At 45.6% G+C, this 17,525-nt stretch overlaps 1 protein-coding gene across 1 annotated transcript; it reads left to right on the top strand.

The window, feature by feature from the left end:
• Positions 1–2,252: 2,252 nt before the first annotated feature.
• LOC125720089 (macrophage colony-stimulating factor 1 receptor-like) lies at positions 2,253–14,040 on the top strand. The gene is made up of 19 exons (XM_048995139.1): positions 2,253–2,572; positions 2,670–2,806; positions 2,979–3,138; positions 3,854–4,055; positions 4,508–4,623; positions 6,529–6,637; positions 6,734–6,945; positions 7,551–7,648; positions 7,779–7,899; positions 8,741–8,845; positions 8,957–9,067; positions 9,585–9,738; positions 10,279–10,352; positions 10,445–10,554; positions 10,686–10,808; positions 11,041–11,152; positions 11,809–11,908; positions 12,049–12,154; positions 12,448–14,040. The coding sequence occupies exons 1-19, from the start codon at positions 2,332–2,334 to the stop codon at positions 12,598–12,600; spliced, it is 2,544 nt and encodes an 847-aa protein (XP_048851096.1). The 5' UTR covers positions 2,253–2,331; the 3' UTR covers positions 12,601–14,040.
• Positions 14,041–17,525: the final 3,485 nt, after the last annotated feature.

A 17,525-nucleotide genomic window follows, 5' to 3' on the forward strand; every position in this document is an offset into this window, starting at 1 on the left:
ACAATAAATAACGGTAGCAATTCAGGATGACAGCCGCATTTGTCGTCTCACAGGTCCAGGACTGGGGGGTTTAGATCGAGCTTTTCCCTTTTTTTCCCTTGTCGCTATTTCAGTTGCGTTTGTAGCACACGGTATCGATTTAGCGATAAGGAGGCGCGGGGCTGGGGTGGGGTTATTCCGGAGCATCCTTCCTCAGCGAAAGCAGAACTCTAGCAGGAAGTGGGAAACAGACGCACAGGGCCCCCCTGCTGTCAAGCTTTAGTTAGTTCTGGAAGCTCAATGTGTTTCCTGGAGCCAACGGGGGGGGGGGGGGCTGCCCCCCCCCCCCACTCAATGCTCACTCTACAGGTCTCAGATCAGGTGCTTTCGCTTCCCGTTTTCTCAGCCACGAACACACCGATGACCTCGGCACTCTCTCCTTTCACGCCTTCCGCAATGCCATTCCCAGCATGCAATGCTCCCACATAAACGGCACACGAGAAGCGCTGGGGGTCGAGCTTATTATTTAGGGTTCTGAGAAAAGTACGTCGCCGCAGACTGAATCAGAAGAGAAGTTAATTCCAGCGAGCAAATCATGTTGCATATTACCTCATCGCTAGAGTTCCAAGTAAGTGGGCAATTGCTTTTGAAAAACACCAAAATTCGTCATCATTAGAAATAAAAAGATAACATACACTATTTTCAATACACACTCTCCCTTTCTTGCAGATCCAAAATGCACAAGATTCCTGCAGAAGAAAAGCAAAGAGCTTTTAAAACATTACATTTTGTCTTGGATGGAAATGCCAGTGTACGGCAATGGAGAGTAACATGTTGTAGCTGTTAAATCATATTGGCTGAATAATATTCCATAAATGACAAAGGGATATAAGGAATATTTGTTTTTTTGTTACTTTATAGCGAGTCAGGAGAGTGTGCAGGATGTCTTGCAGAGTAACTGTGTATTTACGCCCTTTACAGCTCAGGATAATGTTGAGGAAGCAGCGGGTGTGTTGGCAGTAGAGCCGTCATCGGACCGGTCCGACGCCCTTGGTGCTAATGCTAAAGATGAGCCGCAGCCTTTGGTGAAGGCGCCTCACGCATGCTGCAACATGGACGCGCTGGCGGACAAACTCTCCGAGCTGATTGTAGGGCAGCGGGAATCCACCAGCGGCCAGGCCGAGGTCATCAAGATCCTGCGCGCCATGAAAGACCAGGGCGGCCAGCAGCTGATGAACCTGCAGAACCTGGCCCGGCACCAGAGCCTCTTGCTGGAGAACCACCAGGCCCTGCTGCAGCAGGTGTCGCGAATCGCGACCCAGCTGCAGGACATGAGCAAGCGGCCGGCCGCCGAAAAACAAGCCCGGCCCGCTGCATGAGGCCGGCTACAGCCCAGCCTCGCAACACGTCCTTCAGATGTGCAGCCTGTCTTCCCGTATAACTTTAAACGCTGCACAGAGTAATCGTCTGGCACGTTGGCTGTTGATAAAAAAAAAAATGATAAAAAAAAACAAAAAAAAACTATATCACCTTAGGAATCATGTGATTTTGTTCCTGACTGCTTGAATTACATAACCCCTGTCTCAATTAGCTAAAATTATATTTCTCTCCAGCTAACATTCCTTGCATTTCTGATAAAATGTTACCGCTATAAAATATAACTGTTGTAACAGTTTTCTGAAAGTAATAATAAAGCAGATGAATATGAAAAATATGGAGTTTTTTTTAACGCATCATAAATCCCAAGATAAAATCTGAGATATCCCGACGTGACTTATACATGTCTAATATGCGTATAGCATCATTAATATTGAAACATACCTACGTCGCTATTAAACAGTTAGCTTAGGTTACCGCCCACCAAGGCGTGTGGACAGTCCTTCAGGGCGGCAACGCGACGCCATGCCCGCCCCCTTTCGCCCGCCTGCTTCCGCACGCCGCTATATGGGGAGATGTTTCCACCCAGAAGATCGGGGTCAAACGGTTCATCTGCTTTTCATCTGATTCTGCAGTTTCGACATAAACATAAGAAAACCTCTTCATTGCAAAATGCCATCAACCGTCTTGCTTACTCTGCACATTTTATGTTGCCGACATGTTCGCTCTGTGTAGTGCTAAATATATCCGTCCTGCATGTGCTCAATTTGCATAAAACGCTGTCAGTCTTGGGAAAACACGGTTTACTTATTTAGTTCTTTTAAAATGATGCCGTTGAGATTAAACATTGAATTGTAATTTTGGCACCAAGATATTGGTACTTAAGAGGAATAGTTCATGTAAAACTAATAGCCCCTGCTTGTCTCTGTAGGTCCAACCCATCTTTTTGACCCGGGTGATTCAGTGAGGGTGGAGATGACGGAGGGGGACAGCTGTCTCTTGACGTGTCCACTGACGGACCCCAGGGCCACCAGTTTCTCTCTTCGCATGCAGAACGGCAGCTCCACCCCTCCAGGCATGAGATACACCACGGACTCCAAGGAAGGCATCACGATCCACAACCTCCACCTCAGCTACAGCGCGGACTACGTCTGCAGCGCGTGGTTCCGTGGGGTCGAGAGCATCTCCAGGATGTTCTCGCTTGAAGTCTTTCCGAGTGAGCGACAGTCCCCCGTTCGTCTGTATGCCAGGACATGCGACCAAACCTCTGCTGCACGGTATGGAAACATGAAACACTTGCATATTTCTTCTAGAGATACGAAACCCGCCAAGCATTTCCCTGGAGAAGCATGAGTACATACGCATCGTTGGAGAGAGTCTGAACATCACGTGCTACACACACAATCCAGACTCCCTCTACCTTGTCAAATGGGAGCACAACTCCAAAACCGTGAGTGCCTCTGGACGGCAGACCCAAACTGAAATGTCTAATATGAAATGCACATGCTGAAATGTCTAATATGAAATGCACATGCTGAAATATCTCCTGCCTCTTATGTTTATTGATCTACAGCTTCTAATGTCTCAGTATTCATCTCAGCATAATGTTGTGGTGTTTCCAGACAAAGGAATGGAAGAAGGTGGACTGGGATGATAAGGGAACAAGAGTCGACAGAGTTTTGACTGTCCCAAGAGTATCCATGTCTGACACAGGGAACTTCACCTGCAGGGCCACCAACAAAGTGGGAACCAGCAGATCCACTGCATTCCTTCAGGTTGTAGGTAAGTGGATCCGAGTTCGATCTCAATATCGACTTATTTCTGATGCTCATTTATCCCCGCATCAGACATTACGATACAATAACACAATCAATGCTAATTACAATAACACACACACACACACACACACATACAGGGGCTATTTATAAGGATCATGACAATGCTGAGACATGCAGATGGGCTCCACTATGCAGGTCCATCTCACCGGTGCTACAGTATTACACCAAGGCATTGTCAAGCTCTCCAATCTGATTGGTCAGAAGGGTGCCGATTAATTTTCTATAAACGCACTCGCAGCCAAGCAAAACACAGTAGACGATCAACGCACAATTACAATCTCAGGGAAAGTGATTAATTGTCAACACGCCACAGTAACACCGAAATGTGTCCTCTGTGTTTAACCCATATGTGACATTGCAGGGGGCAGCTAATTCAGCACCCGGCGATCAGGGCTTGGGGGGCGGTGTCCTACTCATTGTACCTCAGTTGCACCTTGTTGGCCGGGGATTCAAACTAGCAACCTTCCTCTCACAATTGTGCTTCCCTGACCAAAATCCCAGAAGTTGAGCGCAATTTAAAAATTTACGGAAACTAATAAGAAATGTTTACTTTCATGGAAGAAAGTAGTGCTGCTAATGAATTCCTTTTTGGCTTGTAAATGTTTTCAGATACAAAGGTGTGTACAGTGAAAGCTTGGTTTGTCCAACTCCCATTACAGAAAAGCCGTATGTGCAGCTGTCCTCTGCCCTGCGTCCAGAGCTAACTCTGAATGGCACAGCTGTGACAGTGACTGAGGGGGAGGATGTGGAGCTGAGAGTGGCAATCCACGCATACCCCCCCATAGAGGAGTGCTGCTGGACCACGCCAGGGCCTCACAACATCTCCTGCAAAGGGCCAACGCTTCACAACATCAGCACCAGGTAGCCTGCTGAATGGAAAGTCGTTTATTTATTTGCAACCATCCGTCTGCTCAACCACTACAGCAGCGTTTCCCAGTCCGGTCCTGGTGGACCATGTTATTTCACCGGGCGCTGGGAGGTAGCAAAAACGTGGACTGTCTGGCAGGGAGCTGGGAGGAAGCAAAAACGTGGACCAAGTGTGGGTCCCGAAGGACAGGATTGATAAGCACTGCATTACAAGGTGACAGAGAGGCCAATTCTTGTTCTTTTTTTTACTTCTGGGAACATTTTTTTAAGGTTTAAAGGGGAAATCTGGTTTTTCTGTGTGTTACCAAAAATAAACTTCCTTAGAAAGGGATATAGGAAATAATTTGCATGCAGTATAAAAAATGAAAAAGAAATCTTTGCCATTCCCTTCAGCTTGAGACTTAGTATCCCCCCCCCCACAAAACAGATTCATGTTATCATTACAGGTATGAGGAATCTCTGGTGCTGGGGAGAATGACTGCCGACGAGCAAGGCCAGTACAGCTTATACGCTACAAACCTTCAGGTCACCCGGTCGCTCACCTTCACCATTAAGATCTACCGTAAGTCCTTCCCTGTTACCCAGGGGCTTTGTTAGGGACCCACACCATTGCCAAGTTTCTTTTGGCCCCAGGGTGATGATGATACATAGGAATGCTGCCGTTCAAAGTCAGGGCTGGACAATTCAGGTCCCGAAAGTAAAAATCCATACCAAGATTTTGTTCCAGCCAACCAGTTGAGTACTCTGTGACTATGATTCCTTACTGAAGTAAACTCTGCTCTCCTTCATAGAAGGACATCTTTAGAATGAAGTCAACAACATTAGCTGCAGTGTCGGCCATATTGGTTCAAAGTCTGTAGCTCAGCTAGAACACAGACACAGCTTAGCTAACTCGCAAACTAGACTCAAAGCTGAAGAGTTATTTTTAAGCTGCACGTTTATGTGCAAGTATACAGTGCATTATGCCGCCTATGATGTTATACAATGCAATACAATAAATATAACATAAATATACAACTGCGGAAAAAACTAAGAGACCACTCTATATTTTTAAGCAATTCATAGTGGTTCTGGTTCTGCTGGCAGAAGGCTGCACTGAGCAGCAGGATGCCTCAAGGTTCAAAGTTTCTAAGACACCAGGACACAAGAACAAGGTGAAGCAGGAGACACTGGGAACGACCAGAAATTAGCCAGGTAGAGGGCAGAAGCGACCCAACGGCAGAGGTGACCGTTAACTTATCCGGCAGTTTTTCATGAGTAACAGGGTCATCAATTGACCTTCAAAAGCAATGGGAAACATTAAGTGCAGGTGTGAAGTGCACTGCTAGGACAGTTCATATCAGGCTCCTAGAAGCAGGACTGACGTCTCTTAATTCCAGGAAGAAGCTTCATTAATAGGAAACAGAGAAGAACCAACCCATAAATTGAGAAATGAGTGAAACAAAAAATTGCGTGATGGTCTCTCTAATTTTTTCCGCAGCTGTACATAGTTTTCAAGACTGTGTGTCATTTTATGTGTGTGTGCAGTGTTGTGGAAAAGCGCAGAGCAGTGGAATGAAAAGTCACACAACTTCAAAATTAAACAAACTATCAATCTCAAAACTTGCTGATAATGACTTTATTTGCATAAGCCAATGACAAAAGATGACATTTTAAACGATAAACGGTCACTTTGGGTTTCGACAAAATGCTTCAGTGCTCCTAAACGCAGCAGAATGAATGATTCCTGTGAGCCAACAGCAAAGGCCGTGTGCAACTTGTCAGTCGTGAACAGTAATGTTATTGGTCTAGAATATCTGACTGCAAGTCTATCTGTCCAATCAACACTGGCTAAGCAAGAACTATGCATGTAGCTCTCATGCGGTGCGTATCAATGCCAAAAACGCAAAGAACGCACTTGTGTTCTTGGCAAGAGTGTTCTTGCTAACTTGGACCCCAAGAACGACCTTGGGACAAAGTGAATTGTGGGATTGTTCTCGTGGTGAGGATGCACCCGATGTATCCTTGATAATTGGGCGTAATCAAGAACGACATTCTAGGATTTTGTACTGTCCTCCATATTTCTGTTCTTTGAGCTTTGGAACTGGTCTTCGGCAATGGAAGATGGTGTCTACACCAGAACACAAGAACGGTTAAGGACGCATACTGGTAAACACCCATAGACTCCCAGTGAAGCATGACATCTGACTGGGCTCTGAAAACACATAATTGGAGCATATTCATCAACAAATTCTCCATTTAGACGAAATGTACAAGAATCCTCTGTAGATTTCCATTGAAAATGCGGCGCCAAGGGGAAAATTAACATGCATGTTGTAAAAAGCAACTTCTGTGATGAAACAGAAAATAGTTTAATTTACAAATTCATTTACATTTCATTGCAAATGAATTTACATAGTCGCTCGTGCTCCTGCCTATAGCCACCGCTGCACCTCTGACTGTATCTCCAATGGTTTGTTCTTGGCAGAAAAGCCCGTTACTCGCGTGAGGAGGTACAACAGCACCCTGACTTGCATCTCCTCTGGATACCCAGCACCCGAACTGGTCTGGTACCAGTGCTCAGGCATCAGAAATTCGTACGTATCAGGGATCTGCGCGCCACTAATCATACCGGAACAGTACAGTTGTTTGTGCATGTCTGGCCTTGCTGTAAACTTCCCATGGACCTACAGGAGCTGTGGGAATGACAGAGAGTCCCTGGAGCCCCCCCCCACGCAGACGATGACGGCGCAGAGAAAGGACTATGGGCCAGTGGAAGCAAGGAGCGCGCTGAGTTTGAGTGAGCCCTCCCTGGAGAGGACCTTTGAGTGTGTGGCCTCTAACGTGGTTGGAGAGAGCAGTGACATGTTGACCCTGCACGAGCCTCCTCCAAACACTCCTCACGGTTAGTTTCCACGTGAAACACGAAATTAATTCATGCCACCTCATGCAACCTGGCAGCAGTTATACCTTCTGGCTGTAAATGTGATAATTTCAGAAAATGACACAAAATATCACAACAGTCTTTAACCTCCTGAGGTTCAGCAATTCATCTTTGTCTCCTGTAGAGGACACTTTGATTTTTGCTCATATCTCTCATACTGCTTTTACCAGTAAATTCCTGTTGTTTCTTAGAGAGGACAGTTGGAGCTTTAAGATGATGTTATAAGATTGTTACTTGCTAACCTCTTCTTCCTGTCAAATCATATCTTCAATAAATATGATTCTTTTCTCCCCTGGAGGCTAAAGGGGTGGGTCTGTTTAGTGTCAGTGCCTTGCACCCTCCCAAAAATAATCACCAAAACTGGTTGCCGACGTTTGTTATTCCCCCCTACTTCACGATATCCTGCTCCCTATGTACACCCCCCACATGAAAATGTTGGGCTTGGCCGTCAGATCAGTTCTGGCACCGACACTGAACTAAAATGCTGAGAAATGTGCAAGTACAGTAAGCTAAAATTTTAATTAGCATGTCCGTTTTGTTTTTAATTTAATGTCTTCCCGTAAAAGCCTTGTCGAAGATGTTCATACCCATTCTGTCTGGAGCTGTTGGGTTGGCCGGTCTCTTCCTGCTGCTGCTGATCATTCTGTTTTATAAGTACAAACAGGTAAGTCAGACCTTGTACCACTTCATTGACATCTTCCATTTGTGATTTACTACTGTTGCATTTGTGCAGCTCAGAAATTCAGAATCCAGCACGTCCAGGATCAAAGTGGCATTCCTGTTCTGATCTCCAGAAACCCAGATATGAAATCCGATGGAAGATTGTTGAGGCCTGCGATAGCACCAGCTTTATTGATCCTACCCAGCTTCCGTATAATGAGCATTTGGAATTTCCCCGGGAGAAGCTGGAACTTGGTGAGATTCCTTCTGGCTTTTCTGTCACTGATATACGATGCTTTGACAAATAATTCTTAAAAACCTCAGAAGTGTGATGCTAGGAATGTCTGTCCTACCCATAAAACTACTTTCAAAATCTGAGATAAAGTGAAATAGCAAAACGGTAACTTCAAGGGGGCACAAGCATCTTAGTAACTCAGTTACTACTCAGATACAAATCATGAGCAAATATAGTAACTGTATGAAATACAGGAACCGTCATGATTTATTAACGATGAACAGACATGGGATCAGAATGTAAATAACACTTAGTTAATGATTAATTAATACATTAAGTAAGAGTATACTAAGAGTATACTATACTGCATGGTGGTGCAGTGGTTAGCACTGTTGCCTCACACCTCTGGGACCCGGGTTCAAGTCTCCGCCTGGGTCACATGTGTGCAGAGTTTGCATGTTCTCCCCATGTCGTCGTGGGGTTTCCTCCAGGTACTCCGGTTTCCCCCCACAGTCCAAAAACATGCTGAGGCTAATTGGAGTTGCTAAATTGCCCGTAGGTGTGCATGTTTGAGTGAATGGTGTGTGTGAGTGTGCCCTGCGATGGGCTGGCCCCCCATCCTGGGTTGTTCCCTGCCTCGTGCCCATTGCTTCCGGGATAGGCTCCGGACCCCCCGCGACCCAATAGGATAAGCGGTTTGGAAAATGGATGGATGGATGGAAGAGTGTACTACTACATTATTTGTGCCCCCTCAAGTCATGTGTTACCAGCAGAATAATGCAGCATATTACAGAGGACGTATGGAGATGATGATGGAGATGATGTTGTGTGAGATGCCGGCCTGGTCTGCGTTCGGTCCAGGAAAAATACTGGGTGCAGGAGCTTTCGGGAAGGTGGTGGAGGCGACCGCTTACGGCCTGGAGAAGGAGGACGACATCGTGCAGGTCGCCGTCAAGATGCTCAAACGTGAGTCTTCGCCGCGCGCAGAGGTGCCGTGTTTAGGCTGAAAGGTGTCTGCGGACAGAAGGAATGGTGCCGAGGTCACCCCCATGAAAAATCAGGACGTGTCTCCTGCAGCGAGCGCTCGCTCCGATGAGAAGGAAGCCCTAATGTCGGAGTTGAAGATCTTAAGCCATCTGGGGAGGCACGAGAACATCGTCAATCTGCTGGGAGCCTGCACTCATGGAGGTAGACCAAGCAGAAAGCTTCCTTCAGTGAAAAAGCTCACATCTGTACATTTTACGCGATTTACATTAAAAGTGCCTATTAAACAGCTCAGTACAAGAAATGTACAATTCATTTGGAAATCAGCTACAGAGCCCCCCCCCCCCCCCCCATCGCAAATACTAATAAATAAATTCCAGGACACCGTCTGTTTGAGTTGCTGCCCTCAGGCAGGAGATTTAGAGCAATGAAAATAAGGACAAACCAGTTAAAAAAGTTTTTATCCTAAGGCAATTATGCTAGTGAATGCTGAAATGAAATTATCTAATTTCTGGTGTCATCAAAGAAAGGGGTGTGTGGGCACAGGTGGGGGGGCCGGAATGAACGTACGAGCATTTACGTATTTATTAAGTTATCTTGGATGAATGTTGTACAGAAGAGGCACTTCAACTTCGTTGTTGTATGACAATGACAATGAAGTATCTATCATCATTAAAAGCCCTGACATCCCCCCACACCCTATTTATATGTTTGCAATTAGGCCCGATACTGGTGATCACTGAGTACTGTTGCCACGGAGACCTTCAGAACTTCCTACGGAACAAGGCGGACACCTTTCTGAATTTCCTCCTGAGCTTGCAAGAGAACGTATGGGACTACAAGAACGTGCACCCTAAGAGGATGTCGACCAAGAGGTGGAGAGAATCGCACAGCCCACAGCACTCAGTCTGACAGGCTTCATTCTCACTGGTGCGGTGTTTGGCGGACAGGAGACAGAGTAACGTCACGCTGCATTATACCGCTAAACTGCCTCGGAAATGTTAAACGTAAATACGGCGGTCACAGCCGAGGGCCTCACACCTCTGGGACCAGAGTTCCTTATATGGAGTTTGCATGCTCTCCCCGTGTCATCAGGGGGTTTCCTCCAGGATCTCTGCTCCCCAGTCCAAAAAAATACTAAAGTTAACTGGAGTTACCAAAATTGCCCATAAGTGTATACGTGTGTGTGAATGGTGTGAGTGTGCCCTGCAGTGGGTTGGCGCCCCATCCTGCTTTGTGGCTGTAGCTCCTGGGATAGGTTCCGGAACCCAGGATAGGACAAGATGGTACAGAAAATGGATGGATGCCACAGCTGTCATACAGCAGACTTCATGTATCTTATGTGAACATCTGCAGTGAATCACCCAAGTGACGTTTCATCAAAAACATACCTTTCCTCTCTCATATCTCATCAGTGACAGCGGAGTCTGCTCCTTACATTCTGGGTGTAACCAGAGACCGACATTGATGTCGACAGGATCTTCTCAGGGTAAGGGAGCTTCTAGATTCCTTTAAAAGGCGGTACTCCTCCGCGGCACCTTCCCATGGTGTTTTGGCAGCAGTTTCATACCCATCTTCCAGGTTCCTTGTGTGAGGACGACGATTCGGACGGCTGGCCGCTGGACATGGACGACCTGCTGAGGTTCTCCTGCCATGTGGCCCAAGGCCTGGAATTCCTCGCTTCGAAAAATGTACAAACGCCACCCGTACCTCATCTGTTATTTATGCAAACGACGTAACAGTGATTCTGTGCATTGTGAGCTCTGTTGGCCACCCTGTAGACTGACCAAAATGGCCGCTACGTCCGCCCTCATTTCCCCAGTGCATCCACAGAGACGTGGCCGCGAGGAACGTGCTCCTGACAGACTCCCGAGTGGCTAAGATCTGTGACTTCGGCCTGGCCCGGGACATTATGAATGACTCCAATTATGTGATCAAAGGAAATGTAAGGGAACGGTTCACTATATGCAAATATAAAGTCGACCCTTCCACCCTATTGTAAAGTGGTATCTAATATTGTATTCCAGTAAACATGCATATTAATGTTTAATTTTTAATGGTCAGTGCTATGCTGTTCTGGAACAGGAGACATATTTTACTTATTGCATGACACTCTATGTTAATGTATTGCAGCTGTTGTGTATTGTAACATGAATAGCTGCTGTCCCTGTGCACAGGCCCGCCTGCCCGTTAAATGGATGGCCCCGGAAAGCATCTTCGACTGCGTGTACACTGTGCAAAGTGACGTCTGGTCCTATGGTGTGCTGCTCTGGGAGATATTCTCACTGGGTGAGATGGCCAGTCAGACGCAACTAGTTAGCAAGAGAATGGAGTCCAAGCTTCGAAATGGCTTTGGTCACCTGCGTCTGCATTATATGTCAAACTCAAAATTATATTTCATTTTGAAAGCTGAATGAAACACAAATTCAGTGTGAGTAATTATAAAACGCAATTAGAATTTAGTGATCAGTGTTGACACGCCGCAGCACAGCACACAACAACGAAATTCGCCCTCTGCATTTCACCCATATTTGACGCCGTGACACAGCAGGGGGCAGCTAATTCAGCGCCCGGGGAGCAGTGCTTGGGGGCGGAACCTTGCCTTGTTGGTCGGGGATTCAAACCAGCAATCTTTCAATTTCAAGTGCGCTTATGTGTGTGTATAAATATTTATCTGTTGTATATGTATATGTCTATAATAGGGTGTGACAATGATCTACCTACAATTCGGTTCAATAGATGATTCAGGGATTATAATATATTGAACAAAATAAGACTGAAACCTGAATAAGAGCCATCAGTTCCTACGTATTCCTGTTTAGGCGAGTTTGCACGACCTTCAGTGACCTTCAGATGAAGAGTCTTAACCAACAGTGCTGCCCTCAAGTAGGTTATAAACAGTCTAGAGTATTTGTGTAAATATCTATGTCATTTCCTTTGTTCAGGTATGAACCCATATCCGGGAATTCCAGTAGACATCAAATTCTACGAGAAGATTAGAAACGGTTATCAGATGACCCAGCCAGAGTTTGCCCCCCAGGAGATGTAAGTAGGACAGCTTTGTACTATGTGTGGTTGGTGTGTAATGAGCTTTACTCACCCTCCATCTTCTGTAGACGCCAGAAAGGTGGAGACCTCCAGCCAGGTCATGTTGTAAGGTTATACCAAATCGGTCTTTCCCTCAGATACGCGATTATAAAGATGTGCTGGCACATGGACCCTGGCAGACGGCCCACCTTCCATGACATCATCCAGCTGATCGAGAGGCTCCTCTGTGACCAGGCATTGCAGGCAAGTACATTTATGCACCCACAGAATAAATAGATTCATATGCAGAAAAACTAAAAGTCTGCATCGCATCACATTCTATGCATTGCACCCCCATCTCAGGAGGCATTAATAACATACAGACCTGTACCCATCGTCAACTTTGATTTAATCTCGCCAACATTTGCCGTTTGCGATGTGAGTCACTTAGAAAAGCTAAAGTATATAAAATCATATAATACGAAGGTCTGAGATGATCTTCTGAATCGTTCCGCTAAGAGTAGACTGACATTCCAATGAATCATCTCCCTGCCCAGCCGATCTACCAGAATGACCAGCAAACTGCGCTGGGCCAGCAGGCGTTGTCGTACGACTGTCCAGTGGCCTGTGGGCACCCCGGTGACCCGTCATGTCACCATCTACATGAAGATCAGCCTCTCATGACGGCCAACAACTACCAGTTCTGCTGAGAGCTCCACCTCAGCGGTGTTCCATAAGGTTATGGGGTCTCTGTTCATCACTGTGTTCAAGCTGTCCCCCTTTGCCCACCATTAATATGACACGCCGCACTTAGTAGAAATGCTCAAACTTTGGAGTATAAAGGGAAAAAAATAATAGCAAAAACCACCCCTTACAGAAGCACGAGGTCACTGGTCACCTAATTATATGTTCACACTTTTTAGTTTCTAAAAAGACCAAAATGCTCTATTGCACAATGATATGGAAACGATTTACTGCCTATTGTTTAGTGAACTGGAACTGCAGACATTCCATTATATCTCTCTGTACATACAGTGTTTTTTTTCAGTCGCATTATTGTTATTGACATTGTTGTCATTTTCTGTTTGATCTTTGTTGTCACGACGATATGAAGTCAATGGCGTGAAGTATGCCCCAAGCATGTGACGCGTGAGTCATGTGATACATTAATCATGTAACACGGGAGTCATGTGACACAGGTGGGAGGAAGCTATGAGGCCTGAGAGTGGACAGAAGACAAAAGGTGGCTGTTTCGGGATGTAGGGAAACACAAGAAAACAAAATCTAGCGATACGGTTGGGTGTCAGGATCCCGTCACCTTACTCAACCACAAAACTTCAGCACCGTCTTGTGATGCGTAGCCAGAAATTTAGGCTACATTGTTAATATTCACCCAAATTATGCTCTGTGAGATTATTGAGATTCTCAATAAAGGCAAAACATCAGCATTAAATTTCTGTGTGCATAAACTGTCCGTCATAATTGCTTCCAAGTGACAATTCCAGTTACACATCTTGCATATTCATGACTTGTGATTCCCAACACATTTGGATATTTACCCCATTTTAAAGACCCCTGCTAACAAGTAAATAACAGATGCCAGATATTTGGGTTGGGGTTTACTGTGGTGGCAGCTAGTGATAAATGCACATGAATCTGCTGTGTCTTACAAAATAACCTGCAATGTAAAACTTCTTAGGAGTTTCTAATTCTTCACCTTTTTTGAGGTGCTGTCGTCCTGCTCTAACCGTGCCCACGTGTCACATGGTTTTCTTTTTTTTCCAGAATATTCTTACTACCTCTTTTTTGCACATTAGAATCAGTGTAGCATCTGTGCAGCATGTAGTGTCTGTTATCTATCCATCAGTCAATCAGTGAATAAAGGACATGGGTTTGGGTTCAATGTTCTATCTATCTATCTGTCTGTCTGTCTGTCTGTCTGTCTGTCTGTCTGTCTGTCTGTCTGTCTGTCTGTCTGTCTGTCTGTCTGTCTGTCTGTCTGGACTCAAAAACATAACTTTATTTTTCGCCTATTCAGTTCTTGTGGCTGCTTTGTAAAACTGTAATACTTATTTCTGTAAACTGTAGACATGAGAGAGTTAAGATGTAACTGTAGACGTGAGAAATAAAGTTACTTCAGAGTTATTATATTTTAAAGAAATTCATTGAATTGGGGTCAGCATTGCTTGTTGCAACAGCCTGCGCTGTAAAATGGCCCTTGGGTTAGTCTGCATTCAATCTTCTGGCTAAAAATGGCCAGTCTGCTTGCAGGGATCGGCGTTCATGCACCTTACATATGTCTTTACGCACTTCTTCTTTACAGTTTTCTGGCGAAGCTGGGCAATCATGTTTGGGTTCCCTAAAGAGGAATGACACCCCCCCAGATATAAAAAGCACAACAATGTTCTAAACCTGTAGCACCCTGCAGTATACGAAACACAAATCTACGTTACGGACAAGTGTCAGAAAGTTGTCAGTAAAAATGTATTGAAATACGACTGTGTGAGAATCCTGGGAGTTAGATTCTTAACTCACATCCTGTTTTTTTTTTTTCAATTTTATGCTTTGCAAATTAAACTTTATTTAGAGCCAAATACGGTTATAACTGCAGATCCATAGTTATAACTCCAGGGGGCAGTATGGAGCACAGTGTAACTTGGCTATAATGCAAACTATAGCAGGTTCTGAAGCTTCTGGAATGCCAGTGTTTGCCCTGTTATTTTCCTTAGCATACAAACAGCTGGTTTGTTTCATTACTGGCAAACAGTACAGCTTTAGCATTTGGGAAAACGACTCTTAGTCCAGGTGTCTGAGTTGATGGGCACCTGGACGGGCACCTGGACAGGCACCTGCATGGGCACCTGCATGGGCACCTGGATGGGCACCTGGACGGGCACCTGTATCAATGCCTCACTGATCATGATGCCAGCTGCACATTTTTTTCAATGTTATGTTAAAAGTAAATATATATGTTTACACTAATTAATATCGCTGCACCCCATTCTGGAAGAGTGGCTCGGAAGGTACATGGGTGGTTATATTAAACAGCTAGAGATGTATAGATATAAGTAATTATAATAAAGAATATGTATAATTGTAATTGCTGCTACCATTTTAATGTAATAGATCTTGCAAACCCTTGTACTGTGTCACAGGAAATAATTCACTTGTACTTTTACAGTCTTCTTGGAAATGCTCATATTTCTGTGACACTTTGGCTGTACCCATCCGGTCCGGGATCCATTTCACAAGTTACCTGATGCAGGTTAATTAACCCTCCATAGCCACATCTACCTCCAGGCAGCTTCAGTCTATAATCATCACCCACACCTGCAGTCAATCTATCAAGCTATTTAAGTTACTTAAGTTGCTTGTCTGTTGGGTGTCTCCTTTTCCTGTTTCAGCCTACAGTTTCACTACAGGTACATCGCTGTACCCCAGTGTCGTGGCACCGATTTCTAGAATGTTTGTTGGATGTTTATTTTTGGAGCGTTTGAATGGTGGAGGTGCATTATCTATAACTAAAAGTCTGCCAGGGACCGACGGGATACCAAATCGCATTAAGTCTAGGATTACGCTCAAAATTCATCTCAAAGCAGAAATTTTTATGCGGAAGAAGGGATTTTGGTTGCCCACCGCAGCAGCTTGAGCGTGAACAAAATCCCACCTATATAACATTAATAAAGAAACAAAATTGACTGCAGCGAGATGGTAAATATCGTCGGAGGTTTGGTCGAGGCTGGACGGAGTAACGGCCATCGTGGCCTTGTTATGCACTTGACCGTCACAAACCAGTGATGTCATGAGATGTTTTTGTTGAGCCCTGAGTTCTCAGGGGGGGGGCTTGGCAGGCTTTAGCGTTATTTTGGCAGGCTGATGCTCCTTGTGTCCACAGACCTCATCCCTCGTGCCCTCGCAGCCCCTCATGTCCATCCCGGCCAGTGCACTGGGAAAACCTCTTGTTGTGAGGTTGGGTTTAGCCCAAGGGTTTACTCTCTGCTTTAGGCACAGACTTGCATGAGCATCACCGGCAGCATTTTCTGCCATCGTATGATCATCTTCCTCCTCTTTAAAATTACAGCCACAAATTAACAGCTGACTGAAAGTCAGGTGAACATAAGAAGTTATAAAAAATCTACAAGTTTCAAACAAGCACTGAGGATCATTCCTGCTTAATTGCCATGTTGGTACTTAATTATAGCTATAGGTGAGAAACGAGCAGTGAAGTCCATGCTAAGGGGAACACAGCTCCCTGCATCCGTAGGGGTTACGTTTCCTGTAGGTTTGCAGTGACGACTACATAAGATGCTTGTCGGTTTGCTTGAAGGCCAGTCGGACCGCAGAGTCGTGTCCTGTAGCTTACAGAAAAATTCTGCCACCTGCCCGGCTCCTCATTTCCAATATTCTTGTTTTCACCTTATCAAGGTGAAATGGTATCCCAGCTATCCTGGCCAACAGCGGAAGACTCAGAACAAGTTTCTTCCCTCGGGCTGTCTGAATACTAAACACGGACTGCTAACCGCTGACGTGCCACACCCGCTAAACACGAACTGCTAACCGCTAACATGCTACACCTGCTAAGCACGGACTGCTAACCGCTAACGTGCCATATCCGCTAAACACGGATGGATGGACACAGAGGGCCGCATATACGGAACTGAGCTAATTACTGTCCTTCTCCCGATTTGAGGCACTTCCCTAAATGTCTGCGTACCGTGTGACTTCTGCTCTGTCGTAGCGCATGTGGCAGCTTGTCCTGGCCCACAGGGGCTTATCGCACGCTAATACGCACATGTTCAATGTGCACCTCTTTCAGTATGTCCTGCTACTGGTCATGCAGACCTCTTCCCTGTCTTTTAACCAGGGATGATGTAGGTGGGGGGGGATGAGGAGCTGCCCCTTTTGCCCAAATGGTTGAAGGTGCCCCCATTCTTCATCACTGATATTTGTGCAAACCCCCCCCCCCCCCCCCCAATTAAGCATCTCCCCCAGGAAGAGCTCCTACGTATCTCCACAGTTCTGCTTGTATTGGTCCTGCAGCTCAGTGCTCACGCTTCCATCTTCCTGTAAGGATTATACCTCCCAGATACGGCCCTAAGTTCTCCCTGCTTCACACGTTCACTAGTCTGCCGTCAGCTTTCCCCTTAAAGCAGGAATACAGTGAGTAAAACGAGCTCCGGGGCCAAACCGCCATGCTGCCGGTTGTTTATGTCACTGAAGCGTTGCCTTTCGTTTCCCTTCTAGTGTCTGATTGACTTTGTTCTGATGTTCTCTGGGGGGAGAAGCAATAATCTAATTGCAGAATAGTGCTACCGGGGAGGAATGCTTGGTTACATCAGGATATCCGGGTTTCCAGCAATGTGCATATTTCAGCTACTGAAAGAAAGATAAAATAAGACAAAGTTCATGATCCTGGGGGGGGGTTCAGAAGCCTGAGCCCCCCCTTTAATGACTGAGGGACACACTGCTTCCCCCACATGGGCTATCACAAGGAAAATGGTTCCGAAATTTTAGGTGCACCCATCCGCATCGCATTTTTCTCTTGAAGGCCACAACGGAATCCTGTCGTCTAATCAATTCTTTTCCGGGGAGACTTAGGCTCATGCAGACGGTTTTCCTGCAGATGTACCTCAAA

The sequence above is a fragment of the Brienomyrus brachyistius genome, chromosome 24 (assembly GCF_023856365.1).
Source record: "Brienomyrus brachyistius isolate T26 chromosome 24, BBRACH_0.4, whole genome shotgun sequence".
NCBI lineage: Eukaryota > Metazoa > Chordata > Actinopteri > Osteoglossiformes > Mormyridae > Brienomyrus > Brienomyrus brachyistius.